Here is a 13,729-nt window from a genome sequence, read left to right on the forward strand (position 1 = left end):
TTAGCCAATATGCAATATGCTTAGTCACCAGACCCACCCTTCATCTTCACATTTGATTTTTAGAAACTGAGAAACAGGACTTCATAAACCAATGAGGTGGCACTTAGAGAAAAATTGGAAATCAGAGTCAGCCAAGGAAAATGCAGTTGGAGCATCTCTAAAACCAATGGATGATGACATCATGGTAGCTGTGTCCATCTCTGTGGTATGGATTAAAAAAACTGGGTACAATGTGTTAAATATTGAGCATTGAAGTGCAGTTAAAAAATTGTAAAAACAACACTATTACAAAAGTGAATGACAGTAAAATTCTACCTATTTACAATTTACTTGTTTTAGCTTTGTTTTTACAGCCAGTACAGATTAAACAAACTACATAGTTCCCTTGTTTCAAGCCTTTCTGCTAAGATAAGCTAACAGGCTCTTGGAAGTTTATTTGTATGAGAGTGGTATCAGCTTTCTTATCTTTATCTAGAGAGCAAATAAGTGTTCAATGACATTTCAAACAAGTCCTTTAAAAACTGAAGCTTGTGGTTTATATATATTGACAAAACAGAGAGAGCTTGGCTTTCCTGAAATGGGGAGTTCAAACGGAAAGGCACATTCCCATTTATCCTAGTTAACTGATTGTTGCTACAACCCTTCATTAAATTTTAAAACTTCTATCTTGTGATTTGTGAGTTCTTGCCAAAGTTTCCCGAGCTTTATCCACTGTCCTAAACCTCGGAAAGGACGTGTTTAAGGACGTTTTTGAGTCCAGACCTGCCTGTCTGAGTAAATCAAATATAAAAGTAGACGTGAGCATCTATGCCTGATTACAAGCAACCTACATTTTATTTAGAGTTTCAAACTTGGTTATGTTCACTTTGGTTTCAGAGGATTCCTTTTGTTTTAATTCAAAACACACCTGAACTTAAGCTGTCCAATTATACTTGTTAATCCTGTGTTTTGTATATATATTAAATGTATTCCTGTACTATACATTGACTGGAAATGTAACGATTTGAAAGGAGAGGGGCAAAAAGTTGCTTGTTGGACCTGAGAAAGAGAATATTTCTTCTGTTGGTGTTTCCATGTGTCTTTTTGTAAAATGCATTACTGAAGAGGCCTGTTTTATAACTGCAAAAACACTTGTGAGGAAAAAAAAGTACCATAAATAATAATAATGATATTTTAAACCAGCTTCATGTCTCCTGCTGTGATTTATGCCCTTGTGGGTGAATGATCTCTTCATGTCAGTTTAGTGTCCGGTCCTTAAATGTGTTCACCTCTCGGGGGAAGGGGTGATGTTCGAATGTGGTTGTACGGTTAAGTAAATACAGCCCGGGGTAAATGGAGGTGGACGGATGATGAGTGGAGTCATTCAGCAGCTCTGTGGATCTGGGGAGTTTTCCTGAAGGGAAGTGAGTGCCTGTGTCATTAATACTGAAGTTCTGCCTAAATCGTTGATGGAGCTCTAAAAGCAGGGCTCATTAAAATATATCAATGTCAGGGGTATAAAGACCAAACACTAAGAGACCAGAGAATAAGAAATCAACTGAATAAAACAGCAGTGGTTGAAGGAGATGGTTTGATTTGAGTGCAATATTTTTCTATAACTCAGCTTCAGTATCATTTGACGTATGTTTCAGGAGCTAAACTGCATCGATTTAATGTCCGGGATCTAGAGTAACGTATCGGTACGTTTGTAAGTAAAAGTAAATAAAATTTTATTTATGTAGCACATTTCAAGATAACACAAAGTGCTCCACAAAAAAAAAAAAAACATAGAAACATAAAGACAAAAAGGTTCCTAAAAGTTTTTAAAAAATGTGTTTTTAGCTGCTTTTTTGAAAGAGATCAACAAGCCCACAGATCTCAGGCTCAGAGGGAGAGAGCTCCAGAGTCTGGGGGGGTTCACTGCTGCAAAATCTCAGCACAGCCAGCAGCCCTCAGGGACCTGCTGGAGATGCATCACTGTAAAAGTTCACTGATGTATGCTGACGCTTCTCCTTGCAGAGCTCTGAAAGTCAAAACCAGAATCTTAAAGTGAAAGTAATGAAGAGACAGAGCTCAGCAACAGTGTGACGTGGGAGTTCTTAGAGACAGAAGCCTCGCAGCAGCTTTCTGGACCACCTGCAGATGTTCCAGGGAAGCTTTGCTGAGACAAGAATTACAATAATACAAATGTGATGAATAACAATCTCTGTTTTCTGATAATTCACTGGAGAAAACTTGAAAAAGTGTATTGTGGGTAAACTTTGAAGGGTCATATCATTTGGGGTCTGATCAACTCCCTGTGAGTTTTTTCCTAATGTGGGTTTTGGATGTTGTTTTGTGCCTCTTGTCATTGGGATTATGGACTTTTGCTTTCTGCTGCTTTCTTCCTTCTAAATAGAGGTTAGCAGTGATGGTGTGATGAGGGCGCGTGAATGTGTTGAACCTTTCTGACCAGCTGCTTCACTGAAGGCCTGATTACACAAAGCCCCATTTACCAGCTCATTTGGGAGCGCTGACATCTGCTGGTCATCTGATGTACAGCATTCCTACTGTGATGTTAAATCTGGGCTGGAGAACCTTTGAACATAATTATGCAAATATTATGTTAAAATCTCCATCTGAGGTTTTGTAAAGCCAGAAGAAACAAATCTATCCTGATTCTACATCAATGAAGTAATACTGGCATTAGATCAGCTGTGTTATATCAAAGACAGTGTGTGGTGTGTGTCTGGAAGCCAAAACATTCCATCACAAAAAGAAAAACAGATTTCAAAGATCTTGATTTATTTGCATAAGACTTTTAAGATTTTGAGCAAATAACAGAAAAAAAAATAACAGCTTCATAACATTTAACATGGGATTATTTAAGAAGGGTTTGATTTCTTAATGACAGTAACAAACTTTATGTTTTCTATTATTTATAGTATCCAATATAAAATGAAACTTAATGAAAGGTTAAGAATGAAGTAAGTTATTAAAATAGTTTAAAGAGAGTACAGTAAATCTAGACAGATACAATCTAATTTAAACAGTAAAGCCTTTAAAAACTTCAGCTGTCCCTAATTAGATATAGTAGAGGAACAAGTGCAGCATTTACCTCAGTTATAAAATGTCATGAAGGCAAAAATACTCAGATAAAGTATTTCATGTTTGCACGTAAACACAGAACATGAGTAAATATGTTGTCTTATGTTCCACCAATTCCAGCAAATATGTGGAGCAACACAACAAGAGCACAGAGTGAGGTGAAGTGAGTGAAGTGGATCAGATTTTCACCACAGCAAAACACACTTTGACATATCACAGTGGTGGGGGCAGTAGGAGGGAGAGTGGGAGGGGCAGTAGCAGAGAGAGTGGGAGGGAGAGTGGGAGGGGCAGTAGGAGGGAGAGTGGGAGGGGCAGTAGCAGAGAGAGTGGGAGGGGCAGTAGCAGGGAGAGTGGGAGGGGCAGTAGCAGAGAGAGTGGGAGGGGCAGTAGCAGAGAGAGTGGGAGGGAGAGTGGGAGGGGCAGTAGGAGGGAGAGTGGGAGGGGCAGTAGGAGGGAGAGTGGGAGGGGCAGTAGCAGAGAGAGTGGGAGGGGCAGTAGCAGGGAGAGTGGGAGGGGCAGTAGCAGAGAGAGTGGGAGGGGCAGTAGGAGGGAGAGTGGGAGGGGCAGTAGCAGAGAGAGTGGGAGGGAGAGTGGGAGGGGCAGTAGGAGGGAGAGTGGGAGGGGCAGTAGCAGAGAGAGTGGGAGGGAGAGTGGGAGGGGCAGTGGTTGATGGTGATGTTGAACTGGTGACGGTAACAAAGCCTGGTGGTGTCCCAGTGACGGTGTCGTTGATCCATTTCTGGTACCGGGACACACGAGTGTAGAGTCCAAGTCCTTTACATGAAGTAAAACTCAGAACTCCACTCTGGACCCAGACTGATTCTTTTTTGGTCATGAGTGGTCCTCCTTCATCAAACTATGGACAGAAATTGATAAACGTTATTAACACAGATGGTATTTCTTAAAGATCGGTCTTTTTCAGTCATTTCCCCTGTTGGGTAATTCTTGTTATAAACTGCTCAGAAAATTAAGGGAAAGCTTGATCATCACAGTGTCACACAAAGGCAGTTACACTTCATTTATATCAGTCTGTCCGTTTAGGAGACATAAACTACTGTGAATCCATTTCAGCTACTTTGGTGCAAATCAAAGTGACCACAGATGCTCTGGAGAGGCAACAAGAAGACAGCCTCACAAAGGGAATGTTTCTCAGGAGGTGGCTGCAGACCATCTCTCCATCATTATCCCTCCTGACTGATTTTTCTCTAGTTTAGCTTTTTGTTAGTGTCCATGTCACTGCTGGCAGCATGAGACATAACCTGCAGCCTATTCAAGTTGCTAAAGTAATCGTGCTCCTCCAGGATGGCACTTCCACACATGCCATTACTAGAAGGTTTGCTGTGTCTCCCAGCACAGTCTCAAGAGTGTGTTGGAGATACCAGGAGAAGAGCAGTTACACAAGAAGAGCTTCGGGCCATCGACCCAGCAGGAGGACCAGTGTCTGCTACTTTGTGCAAGGAAGAGGAGCTGCACTGCCAAAGACCTACAAAATGACCCCCAGAGGGCTCCTTACAGGCACGTTTCTGACCAAACTACCAGAAACAGACTTCATGAGGGTGGCCTGAGGTCCCAGCATCTTTTAGTGGGTTCTGTGTTCACAGACTACATTAGCATTTGACAGAGACCACCAGATGTTGAAGGTCCTCTGCTGGAGTCCCGTTCTCTTCACTGATGATGATTCAGGCATAAAAACAAATTGGCACTGGAGTTACTTAGAATAACTTTTTAACTGTCTTTTATTTCAGTGCTAAGTTGGGCTGAATGTCTCATGGAGGTTTCTTTCTACTGAATGCATGAAATGGATACTGAAGCTTTTGTGTTAACAGTTAATCGTCACACAGATTTGTGAAAGAAAACTATGACAAAAATATTAATTTACATAATTTTGCTACAAGTGATACAAAAGCTGAAGCATCCAATGAAGACAGACTGCAATAAAGTTTGAATTCAATCTAAAATGTAACAGGTAGAAAAATTGGCAAAAGAACTGATATTTGTGATAAATATTGATTAGTAACAGCATCATCCAGTGACCCCAAACAAGCAGAAAATTCTTTTATAGGAATTAGTTTCATGGAATAAATGTGTCAAAAAAAAAGACAAAACATGAGAGCAGAAGAGCTAGAATATCAATATTTATGGACGACTACAGCAAAATAATAAACTAAAGTGTGACTAAAAGTGACAGATTATCACTGTGGCAGGCAACAAGAGATTGCATAACAAATAAAGGTTGTGGTCACCGAACATGGAGTCTTCCCCACAGCTCCGGCACAGATGCCATTTTTAATGGCGGATTCCAAAACGGGGTCTGAATAGGTCTTTATGCACTCACTGTTTCCCACTATTGGTAAATTCACCTCCTGCTGGACTGGGGTAAATTCAGAATCATCTAATAGGAGAGAATTCAAAGATCAGGACTTTCTAAGATTCCAACACAATACTGTAAAAGAAAATATTTTATAACTTACATTCAGTTTGAGAAAAAAAACTGATGGCCCAGCTGATGGTGTCACTGTTGAAAGTGCTGTTTTCTGAGGCTAAGCAGATCGGACGAATGTAGTCTGTGAAATTCACAGGAGCCGACAGCTTCAGGAGACAGATGTCGTTCTCAAGTGTCAAATCGTTGTAGTTAGGATGGCAGGTGACTTCTTCCACTGTTCGAGTCACTTCATTTGGATTTAAACCAGACAAAGTGTAGCGGCCCAGATAGACATTACTGCTGACACTTTGAGACGCACACACGCGCGCACACGCACGCACGCACACACACACACACACACACACACACACACACACACACACGCACACAGAGGACATTTTTATTGTGTCTCATGTTGATGATGATCACAGTACAAAGCAGTCAGTATCATGAGTTTCTTTTTACTTCTACGTCTCGTGTGCTGTAGCCGCTCGTTGCTTCTAGTTGACTGCATGGAGATATTTGCTGAGTAATAAGCAGATTACACCCCCATGCCGCACTTACACCCTCAACATTCTGATTCCTGTGACACACTCGTGCTGTAGATGTCAAACTTCAGCATGTAGCTGGTGTTTCAGGACAGGAGCATAAACAGAGTAGTTTTTGAGTAGCAGTTAATTTGAAATGTAACTTTTCAAACAGCTCTACAAATATCACTGAACACACACAGTGTTTGTGTGAGGTTTGTTGTACACTGTGTCCTGGCAGGTAAATGCACAGCTGGAGGATTTCCCTCAGAGAGAGAAAAATGTTAACATGCGACACTCAGCGATGGAGAAAGAGACCAAAGAGGAAGATGAAAGATTATTTTCCAAAGCAGGAACTTTTAAGGACTTGTGATATTCCAAATTTCTTCCTTGCACAGATGATCAAATCACAGCTTTGTTAGTTTGTGGGTTTTGTGCTCAAATTTATTTATTTATTTTTTTCTGTTGTGTCTGTACTGAGAGTGTACATGTGAGGGTGGAGGACTCATGATTGCAGACCAAATCTGCCTACAGGTACAAATAAAGTAACCTGAACCTTTCACACTAGATTTATAGTGTGTAGGATTTAGATGACATTTACTGTGAAAAACTATTTGCTCTCTTCCTTAGTTCTCTGCATATTTGTCACTCACATATTTCAAATATATATCAAATAAATTTTAATATTAGACAAAGAAAACCAGAGTAACTACAACATGCAGTATTTAAATGATAGTTTATTTATTAAGGGAACAAACCTACCCTGTCCTGTGTGAAGAAGTAATTTTCCCCCTTGTTTGATCATGAATTAATTTGGAAAGCTGAGTTAAATTCACTGACCACACTCAGGCCTGATTACTGCCAAACCTGCTGAACCAAGAAATCACTTAAATAGAACCTGCCTGACAAAGTGAAGCTAAAAGATCTCAAAAACAAACTCATGCTACAATCTACAGAAACAGCAGAGAAACAAAGTCACTGACATCCATCTGTCTGGAAAAGGTTACAAAGCCATTTCTAAGGCTTTGGGATTGCAGTGAATCACAGTGAGAGCCGTTATCCACACAGGGTGAACCTCCCCAGGAGTGGCCGAACTACCAAACGTACTCCAAGAGTGCAAACCAGCACGTCAAACCCTGAATGGCTCCAAGAAAAAACAAACAAACCAACAAAAAGAACGCTTCGGTGTGGCGTAGTCAGTAATGCTGGAGAAGCCTCCAATGTGGCTGAATTAAAACAGCAGAAATCAGGAAGAGAGCAAATACTTGTTCACAGCACTGAACCTGCCACTGAAACATGAAGCCAGGACTCCTCTGAAGACCTTACTGGACTGTCTGAAAGATGTTGAGACATGGATGGCTCTGTTTAATAAAAAAACCTGGAGCTGATCTTTGACAGCTCTCTAACTTTGGATAAACACATAAATGCTGCCGTTAAAACTTCTTTCAGTTTAGGGTGCTCGCAAAGGTGAAGTCATTCCTCTGCTTCAGAGACTTTGAATTATCCATGTCTTCATTTCACCTCGACGTGATGAGTGTAACAGTCTTTATTCAGATGTCAGTTTGTTGCTGCTTAGTGCAGCCAAAATACTGCAGTGTGGTAGGACCACATATCCTCCAAATTATCTTCCCTAACTGGCTGCCAGTCAGTTTTAAAATAGATGTTAGGATTTTGTTGTTTGTTTTTGAGGCTCTGCGAGGGTTGGCAGCTTCTTCCCTCTCTGATCTTTGAACTTTGCACGATCCCACTAGATCACTGAGATCTGCTGAGTGGATGTTGCTACAGTAGCTGTCCCAACTTCCAGATTACAACACAGTGGAGATCAGGCCTTTGCAGTGGCTGCTCCTGAACTGTGAACCAAACTGCTCCTTCATATCAGGACCTCCAAACATTGGACACATTAATAACCCTTCTGAAAACCCACTTTTATTCTTTGTCTTTTAAACCAGACTCAGTTCTGATCACTTCTTATCTGTCCTTCTTTACTTTCATTATGTTTTTTAAATCTGTTTGATTGTTTTATGTATTTTGTCCATCTGGCTGCAGCACTTTGGTCAACAACAGTTTGTGAGGAAATATTAAAAAATGATCTCTAATAGGCATGTACTACACATGAATGTTAGAGATCATCATCATCATCATATCCTTCAACAAAAGTGTGAACCTGCATCAGTGACTCACAGTGGTGTGATGGATGCAGCTGTCAGCACCCACTGGTCAGTGATCAGAGTCCCTCCATACAAATAATTTACAAGAGCGTGCCAGGGCCAACTTCCTGATGTTGCATCTTGACCTCCTATGATTCTGTTGTTTTTCAGAGCCGTGCCACATGCTGACAAAAGAAGAGACGACAGATAAACAGCGAGTTCAGTAATCAGCCAAAACATTAAAACCACTCACAGGTGACAGATAACGTTGATCATCTTGTTATGAAGCAATGCTCTGCTGGGAAATCTGGAGCACTGGCATTTGTGTGGATGTTATTTTAAGATGTATCGACTCAAACCAGCTGAGCATCTGAACACGAGACTGTGATATAAACACGATGGTTCGTTACATTTTCCCCTCTGCATGAGCAAACTGGAAAACTGGACAATTTTCCACAACAAGATAATTCCATAGATTAAAGAAAAACAAGAGTCACTGAAACAAATGTTGATAGTATTATTGTGTATTTTCTCTAATTATTGTACAGCTGACAGAAGGAAACTTGTAAAAATGCATTTGGATACTTACTGAGCTGCTCTGAACCTGGAAATGAGAAAACAGAGACAAACATGCTGAACCGGCTCAGTGCAGGTGATGATGTACATCAGTGAGAAAGCAAATATGTGATTTATTGTTCCAATTCCAAGAACTGCTCACATGCTAAACAGAACATTGTTGGAGAAAAAAGTTCAGATATTTATTTTGGTCAAAATTCAACCCGTTAATCTTTAGATCTAATTTCAATATTTGAACATTTCAAACAGGACAAAACAAAAATCTGCAGCTCTGCCAAAACAAACTGATGTTGTTACTTTTGACATAAAACTTGTACCTTTGTGTACCTCATCAAATAATTCACAATTCTTCCCACAAAAAAATGAGGGTAACATCAGTAACTGCATATATGATAATAAATTATCATATATGCAGTTACTGTCTTTTTAACATAGTAAAAAATAACCCACATAAACTAACATGAAATGTTTGTAATGACTGAATAGAGCAGAAAATGTTGATATCAAATAAAGAAGTATCACTGCAAACATGAAGGAATCAGTGACTTTGACTAAATCACTTTGATTACATTATAATAGTTGATATTTATGACATTAATGCTTAAAGGGCCCTTTTACAGGTGGAACCTTTTATTTAGATTAATCAGTGTTTGTGCCTCTAATTAATCCTGTACTTCTCCCACCCCTGATATAACTTCAGTAATGAGAAAATATTTGAAGAAAAATCAAAAACTTTTTCCTCACCTTTGCATAAGAAAATGATCAGCACAGTGAAGCAGCACACAAACTGTTGGAGAGCCATTGTTGAATGTACCTCCTTCATTTCAATTTAGACTTTAAACATGTAAAACTTGTGCTGGGCTCCACCTTTACCTGACAGTCATCAGAGCACAAAGCATCCAGTCAGACTCGTTGGTCTTTGTGTTTTTCTCCAGCGCAGTGATGAATGTATTTACAGAAATGTTGTGTAGAAGGTGAAACCAGATTCCCCATAGAGCTCCTTAACAGACTGTCACCAGATCTGATCATTTTATCATCATCATCATTATTAGTAGTAGTAGGAGTAATATGCTGCTTATGTTTCATGAACTGTCCAAAAAGCTACAAACATCTGAAACTGTTCAGTGTAGCTGTGAGGAAGTTTGTGTTCACGGTGATGAACTGGCTCATTAGATCATTCAAAAAATGATTTCTTTTTTGTATTTTTTTTTAATATACCTTGTTTTTCTTCAAGTTGTGAGGACAATCTGTGGCATCTTATAATTTCTGCTTGAATTTTGATTGTTTTGAACATTGTAGGAGTCGTCACATGCTTCAACTCCTGTGTTTTGTAACACTTTGAGGTTAAGGTTCCTGGAAAAACTTGATTCAACAGTAACATGGCCCTTATAAATCTTTCCTGTTTATTACTAACAGCAACATAAATGCTGATTATAAGACATTCATTAGGATGTAAGAAACGTAAAGTAAATTTGTTATCCTGTTAAATTAACACTGGTTCATTCTATAATTGGAGTATATTTTGTTACAGCTAGATTTCAAAGGACTTTGCAGGCACAACAAACAAGAATACTGATATTGCAAACTTTACTTAATCACAAAGTCCAAATTAAATTTCCTCTGAATAGCTTGCAGATAAGCTGTTGCAGACTGAACTCACAAACAGTCCCTTGAAGTGGCACAGGTCTCTGGTAAGTCTCTCCTTAAACAGGTTTTGCCCACACTTCAACTCTCAGGTCAGTTTCAGACTCAAAGTTTGGCCCTCTGGGTTTTCTTTTTTCCCACAGATTTGGTTTGGTGGCCAGCAGGGGGTCTCTGCCATTAACAGGGGAGATAAATAGCTGGTAAGTGAACTTTCAGTGATAACAGAAGTGGCCTGAGTGACACTGTCGACTGGGTAGCATAACAGTGTGGAGAAGAATGACAAGGAGAGGTTCAGCTTAAATACTGCAGAAGAACACAGACAAGAAAGAGGGAGAGAAACTTAGAGTGACCCATCAGGCTTTTCGGGATGCCTTTCATGAAAATCCTCAACCAGGCTGGCATCCAAGAGCCAAGAACGCAGGAACCCCGAGCGTTCTACAGAACGAAGCCCATGAAATTTTTAGTTAACATTGTTTTCCAGTGCTTCAATGGGTTGTACGTCTCATGGAGCGCCCTTTTTACTGATGTTTTGTGTAATCACTCACATGGGGTTTACTATTAAAAAAAGAAAAAACTAAAAATACAAAAATACTGATTGATGATACTTTTTCAAATGGACTGATGGATAAGAAAATAATATGGTGGTAAATGAACTGGTTCTTATATAGTGTTTTTCTCCTTGAGCACTCAAAGCATTTATACATCATGTCTCATTCACCCATTAATATAAGCACTGGTCTAAGTGCTTTCTGTCTGAAGATCACACATATACTGATACTCCGATGAATACACTGGGAACAGCCTGAGGTTCAGTATCTTGCCCAAAGATACTTTGGTGTACAAACTGGAGCAGCCAGGGATCGAACCACCAACCTTCTTGATCAGTAACCTGCTCTACCTCCTGAGGCACAGCCACCCCAAGATTATTGTACAAGATCATAAAAGATCATAAATGATTCATTGGTATTTTGACTTCATACCAAAGAAATTGACAAATGAATGCAAGCTGTCAACTCATCCCACCTGCTGCCAAACACACCTTTTGACAAATATCTGGAATCACCAGTTCTACACAGAACGCTGCGAGCTTTGATGTTACTTCATTGTTACCATTTGAGTTCATACAACAAGCGCTGGATGGAAACCAACAAATTTTGCACGCAAGCAGCTGCTTCATGGCATGAGGTGCTAACAGAGTTCATTTGCACATCTCCAGAATGACTGACTTAAATTCAGTGCTACACCCACATTAGTCATCCTGGCAAAGATGAGCATGCTTGCTGAAGAACAGATACAATAAACATGTCAAAGCAGAAAGTTGTTCAAAAAGCCGTGGCTTTCTTCTGAGTTTCTCTGACAAGCCTGCCACATAAGGGATGACAATGTTGTTCCTCTTGTCATTCTTATTCTCCCTAGTTGGTGCCTGACCTTCTTTTCTGTGAATCTTGGCTGATTTGATGAAAGCTCAGTTGGGATAACCACATGTTTTAAGAGTTTTCTTTACCTGCATGTGTTCCTTTTGTTTCCCTTCTGCCTTAGAGGGAATGCTTTCTGCCCGGTGTTGCAGGGTCCTGATCACGCCACGTTTGTGTTCCAGTGGGTGGTGGGAGTCAAAGAGTAGGTACTGGTCTATGTGTGTAGGCTTCTGGTAAACTTCAATGTTGAGGCTTACACCTTCCTCAATAAACACTGCACAGTCCAGGAACGGTAACCAGTTATCCCTGGTATCCTCCCTGGTAAACCTTATGTATTTATCCACTGAGTTGATGTGGCGAGTGAAGATTTCTACTTCTTGTGTGAGATAAGCAACGTAGTGTATGCTGTCCAGTGCAGTGAAGACTGCTCGGACCTCTACATTGGAGAAACTAAACAGCCTCTTCCCAAATGAATGGCACAACACAGAAGAGCCACCTCGACAGGACAAGTCTCAGCAGTACATCTGCATTTAAAGGTCAAAGGGCACTTTTTTGAGGATGCCAATGTTCACGTTTTGGACCGGGAAGACAGATGGTTTGAAAGAGGAGTAAAAGAAGCCATCTATGTCCACTGTGAACAACCATCACTGAACAGAGGAGGTGGATTATGTCACCAACTTTCCTCCATTTACAATGCAGTCCTGAGCTTCCTCTGCATGTATTCAAAAGGTTTGGTATTAACATTGGTAGGGACGTGAGTCGAATCGGTTTACACTCGCGGAGCAAATATTGGTAGGGACATCTCCTTACCGTCCCTTGCTAATCGTGCCCCGTAATTATCTAATATTGGTAGGGATGTGTCTCTACCGTCCCTACCTAATTCTACGTGCCTGATTCCAGTCAGGCCGGGCTGTCATAGCCCAGAGCAAACAGCAAACATGTTCAGCTTCAGACTAAATCAGAATTATTCAGGTCGACACAGCAAATCCTGGTTATACTGGCAACGCTGCGGTGTTTGTGTTGTGGATGGTGCAGATCCCACCACGCAGCTCACATCCCGGTGTTACACATGCGGTGTTGCCGACAGAAACAAATAAAATGCAGAGACTCTTTTCCATCCTGGGACTTTTTTTTTTTTTCAGCTCTGAATATATTTGTCCCACTAGTTGTTCCAGTTCTTTGTTCGTTCCCTCACTTTCATTCCTATAGTTTCGGCAATCTCCCTGCAGGAATTTGCTGGAGTTTGTGAGTTCTTATATTGATGCTGTGATTATTATTCCTCATATTGAGACGATTACTGTTAGTCTCTCACTGATCAATTCAAAAGCTCCGGGGAAAAGTAGCTGTGCATAGGAGGAATCTGCGGTGTTGAATGGGCCAATCGCAATCGTTGCAGGCTTCATTGACCTGAAGTGTTATTATATTTCTTTGGAGGTGCACGTCAGGTTATGCTTTAAAAGTGTCTGCATTGTAGATTGATACTTAAGTCATCCAAACTATGAAGTAAAACAAACCAGAATGTATTTTATATTTTTGATTCTTCACAGTTGGCACCTCTTGCTTTGAAGACAGTTTTGCACGTCTTGGAATTTTCTCAGTCAGCTTTATGAGGTAGTCACCTGGAATGGCTACCTCAAATAGGCAAATGAATGTAAGCTGTCAACTCATCCCATCTGCTGCCAAACACACGTCTGGGAAATATCTGGAATGACAAGTTCTGCATGGGCAGCATAGCTGCGTGGTGGTTAGCACTGCTGCCTCACAGCTATAATAACATCTAGAAGGTCTGGGTTCGATTCCACCTTCTCTCTCTGTGGAGTTTGCATGTTCTCCCTGTGTCTGCATGGGTTTCCTGGGGTTAGGTTAATTGGTCACTCTAAATTGCCCATAGGTGTCAGTGTGAATGGTTGTCTGTCTCTCTGTGTTGGCCCT

At 40.5% G+C, this 13,729-nt stretch overlaps 1 protein-coding gene across 1 annotated transcript; it reads right to left on the bottom strand.

The window, feature by feature from the left end:
• Positions 1–2,828: 2,828 nt before the first annotated feature.
• Positions 2,829–9,563, bottom strand: LOC115797458 (chymotrypsinogen B-like). The gene is made up of 7 exons (XM_030754040.1): positions 9,483–9,563; positions 8,752–8,766; positions 8,197–8,347; positions 5,538–5,794; positions 5,310–5,458; positions 3,738–3,922; positions 2,829–3,332 (listed from the first exon to the last, which is right to left on the bottom strand). Exons 1-7 carry the CDS (start codon positions 9,559–9,561, stop codon positions 3,167–3,169), a joined length of 1,002 nt encoding a protein of 333 aa, XP_030609900.1. The 5' UTR covers positions 9,562–9,563; the 3' UTR covers positions 2,829–3,166.
• Positions 9,564–13,729: the final 4,166 nt, after the last annotated feature.

The sequence above is a fragment of the Archocentrus centrarchus genome, chromosome 18, assembly GCF_007364275.1.
Source record: "Archocentrus centrarchus isolate MPI-CPG fArcCen1 chromosome 18, fArcCen1, whole genome shotgun sequence".
NCBI lineage: Eukaryota > Metazoa > Chordata > Actinopteri > Cichliformes > Cichlidae > Archocentrus > Archocentrus centrarchus.

Bases quoted from the DNA above. Each gene is read 5' to 3' on its own strand.
- LOC115797458 (XM_030754040.1), bottom strand. From the start codon at position 9,561: ATGAAGGAGGTACATTCAACAATGGCTCTCCAACAGTTTGTGTGCTGC. The intron at 5,459-5,537 runs GTAAGTTATAAA...CTCTCCTATTAG, and splicing joins TTTTTTTTCTCAAACTGAAT to ATGATTCTGAATTTACCCCA. The intron at 3,333-3,737 runs ATCAACCACTGC...TCTCCCTCCCAC, and splicing joins GTCACCAGTTCAACATCACC to TCTCTCTGCTACTGCCCCTC.